This window comes from Camelus bactrianus, chromosome 6 (assembly GCF_048773025.1).
Source record: "Camelus bactrianus isolate YW-2024 breed Bactrian camel chromosome 6, ASM4877302v1, whole genome shotgun sequence".
NCBI lineage: Eukaryota > Metazoa > Chordata > Mammalia > Artiodactyla > Camelidae > Camelus > Camelus bactrianus.
In genome coordinates, this window is record NC_133544.1 from 58,183,694 (window position 1) to 58,204,623 (window position 20,930).

The 20,930-nt window shown below is 36.7% G+C and overlaps 1 protein-coding gene across 2 annotated transcripts in view; it reads left to right on the top strand.

The window, feature by feature from the left end:
• PRKD1 (protein kinase D1) overlaps positions 1 to 20,930 on the top strand; it is a 281,925-nt gene that overhangs the window by 142,430 nt on the left and 118,565 nt on the right. For both annotated transcript variants that reach the window (XM_074365694.1, XM_074365695.1), the window contains exon 2: positions 7,978 to 8,116. In XM_074365694.1, the coding sequence (XP_074221795.1) occupies positions 7,978 to 8,116 (139 nt within the window). The remainder of the gene's footprint in view (positions 1 to 7,977; positions 8,117 to 20,930) is intronic.

Sequence of the window (20,930 nt, forward strand, 5' to 3'; positions counted from 1 at the left end):
GAGAGACATCGTCACCTGGTGTTTTAGGCTTCCTCATGAAAGTAATTGCTCACTGTGTGTCCTTGTTGTCCCATACTCCTGGAGCAATCCTTAGGGAGGGTTCCGGCCAAGCTAGGAGGTGGTAGCACCTTTTTAATTTCTCTGTCATTAGGGGTGACCAGTCATGGCCCTACTTGTAAACAGGAGAGTTCTTGGAAAATGACTTGGAATCATCTTTGATGAGAAGAGTGCAGCGTTCAGCTGCCTGATATGTTCTGTTATTGGGCAGAAAAACTTAATTTCAGGGCTTTCATCACCTTTTAGCAGAAGTAAGCTGGCAGTGTACTTTTTATTTCCTAGTCAGGCCATTTCTGTCTCTCTCTCTCTTTTCTACTTGACTAAGTCATGGATTAATTTGTTTCTGGTATTGCTTGTTCCTCGCCCTTTGTGATTGGCCTCAACTATGGAAAAGCACCCTTTGTTCCTTAGAGTTCCCGTTGGCCAGGTCACATTTCAGCTACTCATTAAAACACATATTTATTCTACTCTGGAGCACATTGTCTGGCCAGCCATGAATTTATAGTGAAATGTAACAGTAAATTGTGCTCTGTGGTCAGAAATGCCAAATGATACACACAGCAGCACAGAGGTTTCCAGCATAGGGTAGAATTAAAGAGCTTAGGACCAGTGCCGGGATCGTTGGCTGTATTTTCACAGTGGCCGGTTTTGTTAGAGTCGAACTTGGAGAGAGCCTGAAATCACTTATCTCAGATGTTTGCACTCACAACCACAAAGCCTCCGAGAAACACAGAACTGATCTTGTAATAAGCTCCAGCTGAGTTTACAAGCCTCTGAGCCTTTCTGAAAGCCTGTTTAGTTTAATGAGGGTTTTCAGATTTCAAAGCTCACACACCTTCACATAAAAACAGATGATTATGACCAAATTAGGGAATGTTGTTCCTTGAGTGTTTTCCCCCAATATGTTCTCTTCTCAGTTGTCAGGCATTGTTCCCTTACACTTTTCACCTTCCAGACGTCATTTTTAAATATGATTTTTGAAAGTCTTATTGTATATAGTTTCTATTGAAGCAGAACATTACATTACACAAAAGAAAAGATTTTCTTTTCTCTTAACAGGAAAAGAAATATGCATATAGTTATCCTGGCCAATAAAAAAAGGTGCAATCTGGAAAAAAAAATTGAGCCCTTAGCTTCTGCTGCTATGACAACTGTCCTGAGAGGCTAGATCTCCATGTTCACCCCTGTGCCCAGTTTTCACAAGGCTCTACAACCTGTTTTTGCATGGCTTGTTAATGAGGAGAGAAAAGCCATGTCTCTGACCCAGTAAGAAGGAATATGGGAGAGTGGACAGCCACACCTCAGCCATTTATACATCGGACGCATAACCTTCATGAGCATTTGTAACACTAACTTCACTTTTTAAAAATTTATTTTTATTGAAGTGTAGTTGATTTACAATGTTGTGTTAGTTTCAGGTATTCAGCAGTGATTCAGCTATACATATATGTATATTATTATTTTTCAGATTATTTTTCATCATGGGTTATTACAAGATATTGAATATAGTTCCCTGTGCTATATAGTAGGTTCTTGTTATTTATTTCATGTAGTAGTGTGTATCTCTTAATCCCAGTAGCTTCATTTTTAAAAAATTTAGTTTTTTCTTGTAACACCTTTATTGTGGTATAATTCCTGTACCATAAACTACACATATTTCAGATATACAATTTGATGAATTTTGATGGATGTATACACTTATGAAACCACCACCACAATCAAGATAGCTAACATTTCCATCACTCCTCAAGAGGTGTATATAAATTTTTTTTAAATACTGGCTCTAATATGTGTCACATATATTGGTACTATTCTATCTATCCTGATTTTTCAGAATGTTTTCTGAGTTGCCCTTATAAAGAAATATAATAAAAGGATGTGAGGCATTCAATCCTTACTTGAATACCAAACTTTTGGTACCTTATACCTGTGGTTTTACAAAGCAGCACGACACAGAATGTGATGTTCACATATCGGCAATACAGGACCACAAAGAAATGGTATATACAGATGTCCAAGAAGCATGTGAGTAAGGCCAGGTTTCACCAGCATTGTGCTGAGCTGGCAGAATCCTTGTCTCCTAAGCTCCTTTTCAGTATTCCCACCTATCCTTCCACTACACAAGCACAGTGATAAGGTATCCATTATAAAACACTGTAAAGTTTAGCTCTTCTTTGGGGAAACAGTTGTTATTTCATCTCTTCCTTTCCAGCTCTTATTTTCTATTCATCCCAGCTCAAGCGTGGAATCCCTTGAATTTTCTCTCTCCTCCTTTGAGTCAGAATCAGCCACCTGTGGTTTTTTGAAAGAATGTGGTAAGAGGATCTGTGCATTAATTAATGTATTATACTTTGCAGAACATTTGTGTTCTCGTCAGGGATGATCCTTTAACAGTTAAAGTTTAACTCAGGATAGCTCAAACTATGTTTTGAGGGTTCTATGCTAATTATTAAATTTTATATTCTTATTTTATTAAATATACTTGCTATATTTATTTCAATGTAATATTAGAATGTACTCTTACCAATTATAGGCATTTTATTTTTCTTTAATTTGCTTTTCTTGCAAATGCTATTTACATAGAATTAAATAGTCAAAAGGTTGGATAGAAAAGATTAGTATTCTATATTTAAAAAGCATGTGAGATAAGATTTTGACTTTCATCACAAGCGTATCTGGTATCGGACATGCTCACCTGCCCCAAACAAATAGAAAATAATAGAGTGTATAAAATGCCTGCTTTAGACACTGGCAACAGGCAATGCAGGACTGTGACCTCTGAGAAAAGGAAACAAACAAGGTAGGTACAACACTCATCTGAGCTTTCTGCTTGTAGGGAGAGAGAACCCAGGAAGAGCCTAATTGTCTGGCTGCATGGAGGAGAGAGAATAGAGCTCAAGGTGACCAAGGCAACAGGATTTTTAGGGGAAGAATACTGGAAAGGTGGGACCTATACACAGAAAATGCTCTAGAAATCTGCTGAAGGGTCCACTTGAGTATGTACAAGTGTATGTATCCATAAGGTAGAAGTCTATGAGGCAGAAGAAAGAGCAACTGTTGGGGAGCTATGAAATAAACACTTTCCAGAGTTCACATAGGGCTGAGAGACGGTTGAGTTTCTGTCAGGCAAATGGGAGAGATTTCACTGAACATTGGAGGTGTTCCATAGAGATGTTCAAGAGTCATGCATTAGTCGTATGGCTAAACTATCCCTCGAGCACATACTTTAGAACTGCCATAAGAAAGCTTAAAATAAGCCTTGAAAAGATAAAAAACAATCTGCAAGAACCTTAATGTTTTGCCAAAACAAATATCAGTGTTCTTTAAGGAAGACAACAAAGTCCAACTGCTCACATTAATTCATTAAACTGTCATCTAATTTTAAAAGTATACATATAAAAAAAGCAAGAAATTGTGACCCATAGCCAGGATCAAAGCAGCAAATGAAACAGATCAGAAATGTTGGACTTAACAGAAAAGAACTTTCAAGGTTACACAAAAATATGAGGTGAAAGACTTGTACATTGAGAACTATAAAACACTGCTGAAAGAAATTAAAGCAAACACAAATAAATAGATATCATATGATCATGTATTGGGAGAATTAATATTATCATATTATCCATACAACTCTGAATAACTCCAAATCCAGTGTAATCCCTATCAAAATCTAAAAACAGTTTTTACAGAAATAGAAAAAACAATCCAAAAATTCATATGGAACCATAAAATAGCCAGAATAGCCCAAGCAATTTTGAGCAAGAAGAATAAAGCTGGAGGCATAACACTTCCTGTTTTCAAAATATATAATGATAATCAAAACAGGATGACACTGGCATAAAAACAGATGTATAGACCAGTGGCCAGGCTGATCAAGCCAAGAAAATAGAAGACACAAATTACAAATAAAAGAAAACAATAAAAAGACATCACTACAGACCCTATAGACATTAAAAGGGTGATAAAGAAATAATAAGAAAACAATATTTTTGCCTACAATTCTAACAATTTGGATGAAATGAACTGAAAGACAAAAATTGCCAAAGCTCACTTAAGAGGAAATTGAAATCTAAGTAGTGCTGTATCTATTCAGAAAATTGAATATGTAGTTTTAATCCTTCCAAAAAAGTCCAGGCTCAGATGACTTTGCTGGAGAATTCTACAAAACATTTAAGGAAGAATTTATACCAATTCTATACAAATCTTCCAGATTATACAAAAAAAAAAAAAAAAAAAAAAAAAAAAAGGGAAACTCCTTCCATATTTTTTACTTCATTCCAAAATTATCTCAAAGTGGATCATAGATCCAAATTTAAAACCCCAAACAATAAAATTTGTAGATAGAACATAAGAGAAAATCAGTGTCACCTTAGGTTATAAAAAAAATATAAGCTATTAAATGAAAAACATGAGCCATGAAGAAATTTTGATAAATTGGGTTTCATATAAATTAAGAACTTAAGAAAACAATGTTAAGGGAATGAAAAGACAATCCACAGACTAGAAGAAAATATCTGTGAAACACATATGTGATAAACAGCTTTTTCTAGACTATTTAAAGAACTATCAGAACTCAACAATAAGAAAACTCCATTTTTAAAATGGGCAAATGAGTTAATCAGGTGTGTATGGGGTTGGTAAATAAGTGCATGAAGAGATTTTCAACATCATTAGCCATTAGGGAAATGTAAATTAAAATTGTGAGACACCTTATACACATTAGAATGTCTAAAATTTTAACAGCCCAACATTCCAAGTGTTGTAAAAGATGCAGAGCAATTGAGACTCTCTGCATTGCTGATGGGAATGTAAAATTGTATAGCCATTTTGAAAACAGTTTGGCAATTTCTTACAAAGTTATCCAGAAACTTTCATACACCCCAGAGAAATAAAAACTTATATTCAGGCAAAAGCCTCTGAGTGAACATTTATAGAAGCTTTATTTGTAATAGTCAAAAACTGAAACTGACTTAAATGCCCCTCTAACATGAATAGATATTTGCACTGCAGTGCCTCCATACAACACAATGGAACAATCTTCAGCAGTGAAAAGGAACAGATTAATGATACATGCAATAGCATGGACAAATCTCAACTTCATTATGCTAAGGAAAAGCAAGTCAGATTTTAAAATATGTACTGTATGATACCATTTATAGGACATTCTTGAAAAGATCAAATTATAGGGACTGGAACTGTTCTGTATCTTGGCTGTGATGTGTATACTGCATATACGGCATGTGGTTATGGTACACAGTTTTCAAAACATTCAGAACTATAACTAAAAAGGTCAAATTTTACTATATGTTAATTATACCTTAGCCAACAATTTTTAATAGCACAAAAGTATCAAAACTTAGAGATAAATTTATCAAATATGTCAAATACATGTACACTGAAAACTACGAAACCTGTTTGAGAGAAATTTAGAAGAAACTAATGAATGGAATGATATACTTTATCCATAACAAAATAGAAGTTGCCACATTGTTAAAATATAGATCTACCCAAATTGATCTATATTTCAATGCAATATCATTGAAAATCACAACAGATTTTTTTTGTAGAAATTGACAAAGTGATTCTAAAATGTGTATGGAAATTCAGAAGACCTGTAATATCCAAAGCAGTTTTGAAAGGAGAAAGATGGGGAGCTTGCACAACGAAATAAAGGTTTGGTATGAAGCTCCAATAATAGGTATAATGTGTTATTGGCATAAAGATAGATATATAATCAAACATACACTTATATGACCCAGAAATTCTTTTCCTAGTTATTTACTCCTAAGAAATGAAAAACAGATGTCCACCGAAACACTTGCACATAAATGTTCATAGCATTATTATTTTTAATAGCCACAAACTGGAGGAAAAAATGAATGTCTATCTGTGGGTGAACACATAAACAATTATCCTAGATCCACATAACGAAATGCAATAATTAATAGATAAATCTCAAATACAGTATGTATAAATGAGTCTCAGAAACATTGTAATGAGCAAAAAAAGCCAGCCAGAAAAGAGTACAAAGTACATGCTGTATGATTTCATTTGTATGCAGTTCTGTAGCTGGCGAACTAATCTATGGTGACAAAGTAAATCTGTGTCTAGAGTCAAGACTGTGAGTAGCATCAACTATAAGGGGGTATAATAAAATGCTAGGAGTTGATGAAAATGTTTCATGGCTTTGCTGTGATTTTGGTTGCATGGGTGTTGATGCAAGAGTCAAAACTCATAGATGTACACTTATATCCATTTATTTCATGTAAATTACACATTGGTGAAGTTTATTTTTAAAATAGTACATGAACTGTCTGTTGCTTTTAAGTTGCAGAAAATGGGGTTTTAGTTTTTTCTTCCTTTCCTTGCACTCTAATAACATTACTGGAGAAATTACCAAAAAAGGGACTGTTGTTTTCTTTAAATTAGCACAGTGGAAGCAGTGACATCATTTTAGCTCTTGTGTTTATTTTAAGGAACCCAACTCTACTAAGTGATATGCAGAAGTAGCTTTAAGCCTTGTTGTCAACAGACCCTTGAGAGCAAAAAGATGTTCTGAATATACTTATTTTTAATTCACACAAAATGTCTCACATGGATGTAGCCCCTAATTTTATTAATAAGAAAAAAATAAAGAATTCACAGTATGTTTATCTTCAGAAGGTATCATATTCTAGACATTCCTCCATGAATGTCCTTAAAATCTACCTTTATTGACATAAGTGTCAAACCCATCTCAAGTTTCAAGAACAAGACAGTTTTCTCTCCTTGACTTACGACCTCTGCATTACAAATATCAATTTATAAAAGAAATAGCAATCACTAATTATGTGAAAATATCATATACAAGAAAAGAGCCCTTTTCACATATGAAATTAGCCTAGGTTGTTTGATTGTTTTAACAAAAATATCCAATGCTAATACAGTTGGATTTTTGTTTACACTGTTCATGAGATTGTGGTTTGTAATCAGATTGAAATTTGCTTTAAAATCCTTAAGGGTGTCCCTACTCTTTGATCAAATGATTCTACTTTTAAAGTGGAATTCATCAGTCAGGACTGTGATTTGAATTTAGGGCCCTTTCTTGCATAACAGGAAGAGAGGGAACGTAAGGAGGAATATTGATTGTTAATATTCTAATAGTTATTGTTACTGTCAGAATTTTTCTAGGTTTGTCCATTATAAAATATCCTTCATTAACTTTCATTATTTGCCCACTGTTGGGAGATGGTCTTGAGTAATAAACTCTTGGATTTATCCCTGTGTATGTATGTATACTTAAAACAAACAGACTTTTAGCTCTTGTAGTTTTATCTATTTAACCAAGATTGCATGAAGACTAAATGCAGCATCTGGGCAGCAGCAGAAGGGAGAATGGGGTTTTCTCCTCTGCTGTTTTCCTGAGTCAAAGAATCTAGATAACACTACTGCCCACACACAGAACACGTTTAGATTTATTGAATCATCTCTTATTTTTGAATATGCCAAAATGGGCTGACCTCTTTCGCAGACAAATTGCAGCAATATTTGTAATGGAATTGTAATAAACTAGCTCCCATTTTAATGTTACTGAATTGCTGTAAACCCTGTGAAAATGTATAGTTCTTCCCACCTATTATATTTCTTGATCACCTTACTGCTAGGAATTTCCTCGAATCTCATCTCAGATTCTCCTGTATTCTCGTTCTCGAACTAGAAGATCATTTTGTCATTGTTGCCCTTATGATATATGATTTCTTTCCTCCTGATTTGGAATCATGTCAATATCAATTTTGTCATCATTTTTAAATTTTAACATTCTAGATACTGTGAACTTTTCTAATTAGTTGACATTTGTGCCCTGACATTTATTTATTTGCTTCTGATTTCAAATTCAGAAGGATTTCAACATTTAACCTGCTGTGGCATTTGTATTTACAGTTCCCTGAATGCGGTTTCTATGGAATGTATGATAAGATCCTGCTTTTTCGCCATGACCCTACCTCTGAAAACATCCTTCAGCTGGTGAAAACAGCTAGCGATATCCAGGAAGGTGATCTTATTGAAGTCGTCTTGTCAGGTAGTATACTTTTTCCTCTATCCATAGGTGAATAATTTGTATTTGGAGACTACTTGTTTGTAAGTTTTTAAGGGAACGTAAAAAAGGTACACCACACTTGGCCCCAAAAAGAGATTTCAGGGCTCTTGTCTACACGAACTTCCAAAATTATTTTGAAAAAAGCCAGAGGTTTCCCTTGAATTGGCTATTTCCACCCCCAGTACTGTCCCAATCACTTCTCCCAACTTCATGCTCTTCCCCACCCCCCACTAACATACAGGCAGACTTTCATTCATTACTTTACATCGTTCGAAACAGCAGCAAAAGCAGACAGAACCAAATTCACTAACAGTGAAGCTAAAACAAGTGTCAGGGCCCCAAATGTACTATGTGCCTGGAAGCCAAGAAGTAACAGCCGGGCTGGGAAACCATTGCTTTAGTCAAATCAGAACTCTAGTAGCTACTGGCCAACACTGAGTTGGAAACCAGTATTCAGGAGTTACAGCAGGTCAGGATGTACCGTGTGACTCGAGCTAACTCACTCCCTGAGCAACAGCTGTTTTCCTCTGCCCCGGTTTATATTTCTTATTTAGGATTTAGAAGTTAGTAATTGGACTGTGCCCATCCAATACAGAAAAAGATGAATGTATTAACTTTTAACAGAATTGCAGAGAATGCCTGTAGCAGGGATCCTAACAACAAAGATTGGTGCAATATTGTGAGGAAGTCCAGTTTTTTACTGGTTTTTTTTGTTGTTGTTGTTGTTAAAATCAAGTTAGATTGCATTACTCCTTTCTCCCTCCTGGCCTTCTTTGCTTGCTTCCTTTCTCTTTGACTAAAGGAAATCCATTCCCTTTAAATCCATTCTAGGCTTCGTTTCCTCAAGTTCCTCAACTTGTTCAGAGCCCAGTACTTGGAGGCATTGATTATAATTCACTCGGGCTTTGTTTGCTTTGATTCAGTCCAGTTCACTTTGTCTTTGTTGATCTCCTTTCATCATGTGAGGTCCTGGATACATAGATCCTATCAAATAACTTGTTTTGCTAGATAAAAGTAATAATTTTCCTGCTGTTTATAGGGTTGCCGGTTGCTAAACAAGCTGAAAAAGCAAAGGTTTTCATTTTTTAAAATTTTGGAGGGGAAACTCACTTTGGGTTCTCCCTTTTACTTTTCTTTAGCTCTTTTGACACCAGCTCACAGCACCTGGCCTTACAAAACTAGTGCCTGGTCATGTTTTTTAAGTATCCTGTTTCCGAACACTAAGGGCTGCCTGAAATAAATTATTCAGGAAAATCATGCACCAAATCTATTCTCACTGTAATTCGTATTAGACTCAAAGCCAGGCGGTTTTTCAAATGATGTTTTTTATGAGTCTTTTCCCTGTGGCAGTGTCTAGAAATATATGAAGATGTTCAAGATTGCATTTCTAAATTACTTATTTTTCTTTCCATTTGACTTTTGTTAACAAGCGCTTTAGAGTGGTACCAGACAGATTGAAAGCAAGCTGTGTGTGGGTGTTCTGGGGATGGAGGGGGTGGGTGTTGCCTGTTTGCATGTCATACCAGCATCAGTGAGCCAGACCTGCCCCGCCCCACGTGGACCTGACGCAGCCCTCTGGGGGGCCCTGGGCGCAAGCACTGGCATTCTGCTTTTCTTCTTCATCTTTGCAAGCCCAGAACCTCAGATTGTGCTTCCACGCCACTTTTTTTTTTTTTTTTTTTTTTTTTTTACCATCCACTTTTTATGTTCCATGTCCTGCCTCTCCTGTCTCCTTGGCCACATCTGCTGAGAGGGCATTTTAGGGTAGCCCTTCTCCTCACCCGCTGTCCAGGCACCTGGCTCAGGAAAGGCTCTCCCACTCTATCAGCCTCTATCTTGTTGGTATTTAAAAGGTGCCATTTTATAACAGCCCGATTCCAATTTTGAACCTTGAGCCTTTGAACCCTTTTCTCACTCCACGTAGTCCCACTTCCCCAGTGCATTTAACCCTTAAATTATTGAGTTACACACACACACACACACACACATACACACACACACACACATTCAGTTATGTTCAGATCTCCAGCATTTACCTGTAAACTTCTTCAGCAACTGTATTCTCCTACCTCCTTTCCCATGCTAACGCTTGGCATTGTGACTTTCTCAAGAAATGTTAAAGGTGGTTTTTCTTTAAAACCTCCCACCCCTCCACATTACAGCCCTGTTTTCCCCCATACCTTTTCCCGTTGCTGGTTGTTGCCAGTCACCTGCAGCACAGCCTCACACATGACCTCACCAGTAAGGCATGGCTTCCACTCTGAGATGTCCATGTGGCGGGACTCCTCCTGCATCGTGCTGATCGCTGCCACATGTACATGCCTGTTCCCTGTCTTTTTTCCCTGTCGTTTTCAATCACTAACTCCTACCATTTTTGAACTGTATTTTTCCCTTTATATTTTCCTTCCCCCCAGCACATGGCCCATGATATGCATGTCCTACCTCACTTTGCTGCAGTCTCAACTACTTGGTATTCTTATATCCTAACAGGGTGTGCTCTGCTCTACCTGCCTGTAATCTGAATTACTTTAACATCCATTTTTGCCAATCCTGTTCCAGAGCCACACGTGACTGCTGGACACACAGTCCCTTGCCTACAGGGCTTAAGGCAGATCTGCCTTTCACCTGGCTGTACTGTTGTTTAGCTGTCTTCCCCTCTCCCCATCCTTTTGTTACTATGGTAACATGAGTTCTCAGTAAACATATATGGATTGATTGATTGCCCATTGGTTATCACATTAGACATTACAGAATTTTGCAAAAATACTGATTTGTTGTAAAAATATCATTTCTAGATAGATTCTCAAAAGTAAACTGGAGTTCGAGTTTCCTTGCTCTGCGTTTACCCAGCCCTGACAAGAAATTAGTGCCTGTGATGTGGGCAGGATGGCACTGCATTATAATTTGAGGCAAGACAAATGATAGCTACTAAGACACTTCAGGCCCTGATGCAAGGGAGCTCGTAAACATACTCATTCCTGAACCAGTCCCTAAAGAGAAGGGATGCTGTGATTAGCCAGTGAACTGTGCCATTTCCTGTGGTTAAGGATCCACTTCATTCAAAATGCAGTGGGTAAGGGGGTAGGGGAGCAAAACACTGGTCATTCCTTCTGTTGCCTTTTAATCAGTTCAAGAACATAAACATGCTGTAAAAATTTTCCTCTTGAAGACTGTAGTCTTCCTGTTAAAATTCATTTTTCCAAATTTTCTGTTTTTCCGCACGAAAATATGCATTTCACTGTGTAGTTTGACATAAACGTAATCTAATTCTTTATGTTTAACCAACATTCCACCAACAGGAACATTTTCTGACATAGTAGTACAGGGGTAAAATTTGAGAAAATATAGAAAAAATAATTTTGAGGAAGATTAAACACCCTTGTCTCTTCAGACAACATCAGGAATTTTCTTTTGCTTATGTCATTTTCTGCTGAGACCTTTCATCATCTGTTAGTACTTACCAGACTGCTCCTGGCTAATTTGCTGTCCTTTTCTCTCCTTTGAAAAAAAAAAATACGATTTGGTTGAGCTAATGCTTTTAGACCCAGTAAGCCAGGAAAAGATTGCTCACCAGTGGATGTGTTGCGTTATGGAGAAAAATGAAAAAACTCCATGGAAGTTCCCCATCATATACACTCCCACCTCTGGCAGACTTTCTTTGTCTGTTGACCAAAGGATTAGCATTGTTACTGTTGTAATGAATTAGGAAAACACTGCAAATGGAAATTTCTTTTACTAAGGCCAAAGTCAAGTTCAAGTACATAGTACTGAACTGTAAAATAAAGTTCATGGAATTTATCTGAAGTCTTCTTCATGAGGGATCTCTATTGAAGCCTGGTAATTCAGCCATAGCAAAGCAAATTAATAACAGGACTGTGTACACATGACTCAACTCTTTTTGTTTTGTTTGGACTTGATCTCTAATAATTGTGTGTATATGTGTGTATGTATCTATCTTGAGTTACTGCAAGAATTTCTCAAATAAAATCACAGTTTTAAAGTCTTAGAGCTAAATGTTAAAGCTTTTTTTCTTTCATTAATAGTAAAAATCCATATTTTTCTTGGAAATGTTTATTATCTTTTACATTAGATTATCCTGTATTATTTATAACTGTACAAAATGCTGTTTCCACTTGTGGTTATTTGTTCCCCAGTGTCTAGAGATGGGAGCCGCATTAGAAAGCTCATGCTATAGCCCAGGCAGAGGGGCTGCGGGTCTGTCCTCAGGCAGTAGCAGAAGAGCTGGAAGTGAGGTGGAGAGATCAAGAGCTATTTAAGAGGTAAAATTAAAAAGCTAGAATAACCATTTGGATATAGTTGATGAAGGAGAATGAGAAAATGAAGGGGACTCCAAGGAGAGCTTGTCTACCTAAGAGTGATCTCGTTTCCTGGCCCCCACCCCAAGTCTTGCCTTCATGCATTGTTCAGTGCATCTGACCAAGGGTTTGGGACTGACCCGAGGGAATGAAGAATGATTTCAGAGATGTATAGTAGCGCTGATTTCCTTTGTGATTTCATACAAGTTGCATAATCTCTGGAATTTGGGGGTTGGTTTGTTTGTCTTTTAATCTAAAAAGGAGCTTATACTGAATGAGAGTATCATAAACAGTGCTAATAATACATGGAGTCCATGTTCTCTTCAGTCTGCAAGTAAAGGGCAATGTGTAAGGATTGAGCACAGTTTCCAGGGCCGGATCATCTGGGTCATATCATTTCTCTGTGCCTCACTGCTTACATCTTTGGTAAGACTTTAAACCATTCTGTGTTCCAGTTTCCTCATCTGTAAAATGGGACAACACTAGCACCTACACTGTGAGGTTATTACCAAAATTAAATTAATGGGTATAAAACACTTCGCAGGGTTTCTGTGCATAGCAGCTGCACAGGAGATATTAGCTGTTTTGATTGCTTCTTCTCACACTGAGTGGCCTTTCCCCTTGATGTTCATGGTTGTTAAACATATCACAAAAGGGAATCCTGGTCTTTGACAACTTTGTGATAACTTTGAAAAATGTTGTGTTAAGCAGTGTTGAAGGAATTACTTACCGTAGGACTCTTCATAATTTTGGTGCAGGCTTATGGACACATAACTCTCTAACATCACTTCCCAAATTCACTTTATCACAAAGTGCTTTTTTCCCCTCAAAATACCTGGTAAGTATTGGTTCAGCAGTCCAAGATGGAAATGCTCCTCTGGGTCAAGCACATGGACCAGAGGTCTGAGAGGATACATCCATTCTCTCTACACAGGCCACTAATCTCTCAGGGGAACATTTGAACCTGGGAAAAGCAGGAGTTAAGAAGAAAGAAAACTTTGTTTACATAGTAGCACAGGCTTTTGAAGCAGTTTGCATAAATAATGTTGTTTCCTTCGTAGTGACTCTGGGAGGTAGTGAAATCAGATATCGTAAAAGCTATGGAATATAAGTTTTAACTTGCCCACATCCTGCGCTGAGCAGGGGTAATACCAACCAGAGCTTAAATCTAAGTATTGAGTCACTATTCACACCACTTCAAGTTGGCCCTTTGAACTTGGACCAGTAAACAGGAATTCTTGAGGACCTGTTCAAAGAATTCCTACTATAGTAAGACAGTTTATATTTCAGGGAAACATTGATAGTATTTGTAACAAACAGAACTAGCGATGAGCTAGCTACAAGTTCCATTGACATGATTTTTACCACAGGACAATTATTCCCCTCTTCCTCATAAAAAATAGATATTTGATAAATATACAGACTATGATCAGGTTAAGAAAACTTGGAGGCTCTTCTCTATAGAGTTATGGCACAAAATATGAAATAATAAAGTAACTGTGCCCTTATTTAAATAGGATCTCATTATATAATTTCACAACTTTGATCAAAGTTGAAATAGTGTCTTAGGGTCACTTTATTTAAAGGGTCCTTATGACCATGTTTTTCTATTAGTAAGGTTCAGGGCCTAAACCATAAGCCAGAAGAAATATATGGTAACAAAATTCCAGCTAGTCCTCCTTCCTTTCGTAGGAAGTGTAAATTACTGATTTACATGGCATTGTGCCAGTTATATCCATTTCTCTCAGATATAGTACATTGCTTAGTAGTGTTTTCTCCTCCTCTGAAATATGGGTGGATGGGAGGGAAAAAACTCGGCAGTGATGTATTAGATCACTGCATTATTACTTCCCCAAGAGTGTATTACAGAGACGTAATTTTGTTTGTTTGCTTTTAAGAAGGCAGATTTAATCATAAGAAGCACCTCCTCAGCCCTAATCTTGCTTGGGTAGTTAAGGTAGAAAAAGACTTGGCCTTTAGTACTCAGTTATATTTCTTTGTAGTTGTGCTTGGATATCCACATATGCCAGGTTGAGTGATGTCAATTCCTGTCCAACTTCAGCTGCAGTTTTCTGTGTGGGTGGTTTTGTAACAATGGAAAACTTAAATGTAAGATTACAGGCCATTACTCTTTTCTTCTAAGTATGGTTTATGTTAACTGTCTTCAACATTTCCTTTTACTATTAATTCTCTTTCCATCCTTATCTTTCAAATAAACCTGGTTTTGGTCTCTTGGTGCTACCCTAAACCTTTCTTTATAAAAAACGTGAATGCAAAGTGCAGGCTGTCGGGACGTTCGCATGGGTCTCTCACCTTTCCCCACTTGTGACCTGGATGAGGCAATGTGGGGGCTTAGAGTGCTTCTCCCCTTACTTTGTTAGTTTTCTTGATTATTTGTCCTTTTGTGGAGTGGATTCTCCAGGGAGATACAGTACAATAGTACATTGCTTCTCTGTCTTTTTTCACCCGGGTACTCTTACACATCAAGGTAAAGTGAAGACATTCTCCCCAGGTCCCATGGGGCATAAGACAAACCCCAAAGGAAAAAGTTCTTTAAAGAATCTTAGTTCATTTGAAGAATTTGTGCCCATGTTGCTGCATAATGTTTCTCCTGCCTAGTTTTATTTTTCTTTTAACATAAATTATATTGTATAGTATTGTATTAAAGTATAGTTGGTTTACAATGTTGTGTTAATTTCTGGTGTACAGCAAAGTGATTCATTTATACATATGTATATATATATTCCTTTTCATAGTCTTTTTCATTATAGGCTATTAGAAGGTATTGAATAGAGTTCCCTTGTTATACAGTAGGACCTTGCTGTCTATATATTTTATATATAGCAGTTAGTATCTGTGAACCCCAAACTTCCAGTTGATCCCTCCACTCTCTTTTTTACCTGTCTGGTAACCACAATTTTGTTTTCTATCCCTGTGACTTGTCCTGTTCAGTTTTGAATAAATAATATTTCTTCCCCATGTTGTTCTTTAAGAAATAAAGGTAACATTAGTGACAGTGACAGAAGGATATATAGCATTTATGATGTGTTAGGCACTGCTCTGAGTGCTTTACATATACTAACTCAGAAATATACATATTTCTTTCATGGCATATATCCACATAACTTCAATTTGATAAATAGTGGACTTCTAGTCAAAGACCACTTTGAGGCTCAGAGCTGCATTTATTTCTTACATAGTGTTTGACAAGTCAGTTCATTTCCCTGAGTCTTTATCCATCTCCTGTCAAATAGCAAAAACAATTACTCCGGTATAGAGTTGGGCTCTAGATTTCATGCGAAAAATTAGAAAGCGTTTCAGAGATGCCCAACAAATGTGAAGTACTCAGCCTCTTTGCCCCACCTCCACCCTATTGGACTACACATTTCTTGAAACAGGAGTCATTTATTTTGATATTGAATCCTCAGGGCCTGGCATATCCCTTACAATCAATGTCTATTTGTTCAGCGAATGAATACCTACATTAGCAAAATGAACAACCAATAAATTCAAATGAATGGTTAAATTGGTGCTGTTGTATATGATATCCCAGAGTTAACTGCTCTTCTGTTGGAATTGAATTTCGGTGCTTACTGTTGACTCTTCTTGGTCTAATCTATTAGTAAGATTAATATTATTATCATCTGACTAACCCTTTTTTTTCTAGTTTCTTGCTATCATCTACATATTCTTAGAAACAAACTTTTTTTGGAAATCATTTATTTTTAGAAATTTAGTTCTGCTCTCAAAACATTGCGATGTCTTTCACAACATTCCTCATGTGAAATGAGACCTAATTAATAAGATAAAATTGTTTCCCTTCTAATTCCTACAGCTCCTGGATTCTGTTCATCACCATGACCAACTAACCTCATTTGCTATGAAGTCCATTCACTCTTATTACTTCACTTTTCCCACCTATTGCTCTTTTCTCCCAAATATTCTTGCTTTCTTTCTAAAACGTATTTGGTAGTCACTTCTTTTTGATGAGCTCCCCCTCAATACTAATCTCTGTTTCCTTCATCAGTTTGTTGTCACATGTTCATCTGGAGCCTTGGTGCTCCATACCTGGCATTACTGCTCAGAGAGGTGACCCTGGAGCTGTCCTCAGGCTCTGACCTTTCTATTCCAGTGTCTGGAAGGAATAAGGAGTGATGTCCTGAGAGGTTGGCTGACCTTTCCTTTCCCTCCTCGTGTTGGACCTCTGTGGCTGTATCCATCCAGCAGAACAGCTGTCCATGCCTAAGGGTCAGCTGGCAAGATCTATAGGAAAAGCTGAGTCATGTGCTTCAGAGCTGGCGTCTAAGTCTCCGTAGATCTCTGTCTGAGTACATACCGTGGTTTTCAGAGAGGGACACATCAAGCCCTTTGTTTGCACAGAATTAGCCTAAGGCCTAGCCCTCCACCATCTGGCAAGTGAATATTCAGCCAGAAATCATAGTTTTTCCTTCTTTTCTCTTTTCATCTACTACTTCTGTAATTGGCAGTATTACAAGCCATCCAGATAAACAGGAAAAGAACACGGGTAATGAAAACCACACAAAGGGGGCTTTTTCTCTGTATTCTCAGGTCTTTGTGTAACCAAAGATTCCCTATATTTACTTCTTAGGGTGGAGTTAAAGGTCTCATGTAGATAAATCTTAACCGTGTTAGCACCTCAGTGGTACAACCGGATCTCAGAGGACTTGCATATTCAGAATCTTTCCAGAAAATATAGTAAGATGTTAGCTTTTTTTAAAAATTAATTTTGCCTTCATAATTGACTTAAAAAGTGTACAAAAATGTCTTGTTATTTACCAGATTTGACTCAGAATTATTTGGGACTTATTGCCAAAAGCCACACTCCAGCTCAAAAATGATTTTGACACATCAGAGATACTGAAATAGATGAGTTACAGAATCTGACCATAATATAAAACAATGTTTTAGATGATAATGTTATCTTGTAAATAGGTATTCCCATGGCTCAATTTTATACAGAGATGACATGGATTTTTTTTTTTCAAATCAAAAACTTTGAAAAAATTGTTAGTTTTCTGCTGAGCTTAAGTAACACAAAATTCTTGTGCTCCAAGCTCAAACTGGAAGATAAAAGTATTTGTGTTTTTATTTTGTCTATCTTTTATAAAAATCTGAAATTGTGTTCATGACAGTCAGCTGAGAGATATGCCACCCATGCCTCTAGTTGTGCCCTGTCCAGTGTGGTAGCCACTATGTGTGTGTGGCTATGTAAATTTCAGTTAACTAGAATTAAAGTGAAATTAAAATTCAGCTCCTCAGGTGCACTGACTACATTGCAAGTGTTCAGTAGACACATTGGCTAAATAGCTGCCATATTGATATAGAACATTTTGACCATCAAAAATAGTTCTGCTGGACAGAGCAGCTAGATAAACAAAATTTTACTCCTAAAAAATCTGGAACATGTTGTATACAAACACACACCCTGCAAAAGTTCTTTTAATGGAAATGCTCTTTGACATGACATATTGAGAGATATTATAAATAACACACCTGAAAATTTTGGTAACACATGTATTAAAATCTCATAGGAGAAATTGTCTACTATCTCATCCTGTGACCTCCTTATTGGATAAATTCCTCAGACTTCAGTATCCCCAACAGTTCTATTTTATGAATAATGTTAGTCTTAGGACATTTAATTTTCCTTCTTGTGTTGGCCTTGGCCTTCAAGTCTGAATTCATCGGCCACCGTTAATAATGTTACAAGTCAGTACTCCATCACTTTTACTGTACTAATTCTTTGTGTTTGGCAGAGTATTCAATTTCCCTGGGGTTTCTTGGTTTCTTTATCTTATTTCGTTGTGTGCTACACAGAATACCCTAGTAGTTAAAAGCACAGATCCTGGAACCAGACTGCCCGAGTCCAGTCCCCAGCAGCCCATTCATTAGCTGTGTGGCATTGGGAAAGCCATTTAGTGTTTGGGTGTTTCCTCACCTTCAGACTAAGGCTTGACTATGATAATAACGTAAAGTATCTAACACATTAGCTAAGACATCCAGATCTTGTAAAATCTCTTAGAAAGCAAGGAGTTAGGAAAAGTAGATAGTAGGAAAGAAAGGAAATAGGTCAGGAAGGGTAATATGGCATCATAGTATAGTTTATAGTGTACAAACTATTTGTACAATATATAAACAGATGCTTTTCTTTGTTTTATCTCACATTTTTCCAAGGTAATTTATGGTGGCTTACAAAAACATACAAAATATAATAAAATATCAAGGGTTGACAAGTTAGAAAAGACAACATTTAGTTAAGACTGTAAATTCTGAAGTATTTATTTAAAAACAATTATATAACTTTAGTCTCATACTTCATAAGATGTTCTGAATCAGAAAAACCTGCTTTTGAAGGCCAAACCTTTCTTTGGTACTGTGCCCAACTGTTTATTCTCAGGGAAGTCATCCCTCTGGGTTCGCAGGAAATTTACATCACAGCATACAGAATGCAATTTTAAAAATGTATTGATTGATATTGATCAGTGAAGATTAATACTGATCAAGATTGTCTCATGATCTTATATGGATGGATTCTCTTTTTCACTATGAGGAGATGTTGGAATGCCTTCTTGACTTCATCCTATGTCAAGATAATCCCCTTAGTAGAAGGAGAAATCACAATATATGCTTTGTTTCCATATTCTTCTCTCTCTCCCTTCCTCCCTCCCTCTCCCCCTCTTTTTCTCTCTCTCAACACGTACACACACACATACACACTCATGCAATAACCTAGAGGAGGAAAGGAGGGAAGGAAAGGCAGAATTGTATATACCATAAAAATCAGTGAAATAAAGTCATTGAAGGCTGTCCAAGTTAACAAAAGCCAATTGGAGAATAGCTACTGAATGGCTATCTGAAGACTTTGTGGATATGAATTATTTTTGCTTGAGGTAAAGATTTGGGCTTCACTTGAAAAGCTGCCAAATATCCCTTTTTGATGCTCCATGATTGGTAGCACATAGCACTTCAGTTCAATAACTCAGCCGTGCCACCATCTGCCCAGCACTCTCATTTTGCTAGTTGGCATGTCGTTTATTTGCTTTTAACATGCAACCCATATAAAAATGCCTCATAATCTGCCAAAATTAGAAATGCAGCTGTTTTAAGTCTTAAACAGCAATAGACTATTCATTATGCCAGTATGGAGGAGTAAAATAGAAAGATGTATTTGAAAAGAACAATACTATGCCAAAATGTATTTGTTCCTCCACTTTTCTAAGTATTTTTAAGTCATCTGTAGCCTGTTACCATGTTGACTTCAAAGTGAAGTCAACACACAAATATACCAAGTATCTCTTTTCCTACATACACTTTAATACAAGAATTGGGATCTGAGTACAAACTCTGAATTCACTTTTTTCATGGTGTGAAGCAATTTTAGCATTTCGGTTCTGAGAAAATGAAAATTTTCTGGCTAACCCTGGGTCTCATCTTACTCTATTTTTATTTTCCCCAGGAGTTTTTGAGGTTCTAATCATTATAACTTGTTAATCCTGAAAACATGATAATATGTGGAGAATTCTCACTGAGACCAAGCAGTTGGTTGGTTGTTCAAAAAAAAAAGATGAAGAGGAAATAGATTTTTTCCCACCACATAGTAATCTTGTGGTGCTGGGGGAAAAAAAAATAACTGAAGCAAAAACTATTCCTTAATTCACCATGTTATCCACAATCAGATTATTTAGGGATAATGGACATGAGTAAACAATAAAGGTCTGGTATGGAACAGGCCATCTGGAGACATCTTTATTCATGGTGACTAGACATAACCATTCTAAAACTCAAGTTGGATGTTTGAAATAGGTTTGCCCCAGCCTTTACACTAGTTTGTTTTTTTGGTGGGGAGGGGGCATAATTAGGTTTACTTATTTATGTTTTAATGCAGATTGAACCCAGGAACCTCAGGCATGCTAAGCACACACTCTACCACTGAGTCATACTCCCCTCTTCCCAGCATTTTTACTTTGACATTCATTTAGGTAAAGATCTAAGTGAGATTTACTTGGTTATATATTTTTCTGCCCCTACATGAGACCTTTCACCATTGTGAGTTTCAAGCACTTTAAAAATCATTTATATTTTTGAGAATCAACCTGTAAAAAATTACTTCCTATGAAATCAGAACTGTAAAAGCAATGATAGAGCAAGATACAAGTTTGCTAAAATGGACAGACTTCATATGTACTTAAGTATCCAACAAAACTAATAATACTAAAGAATAGGGAAAATATGTTACAATTCTTTTAAAATACATGTAACAGTTAGCTCAGTGTCACACACAGTAGTCACTCTGCAAATAACTTTTTCATGATCGATGTGCTTTGCTTGACAATTTAATACTCCATAAATGGATCTCAGTTTGAAAGGAAAATTTTAATTTTGGTTTTAAGGAGTTAAAATGTTTGGAAAATTCCAAAGTTAAAAGGCACACTAGACCTTATGACATGTTGTTCTAACAA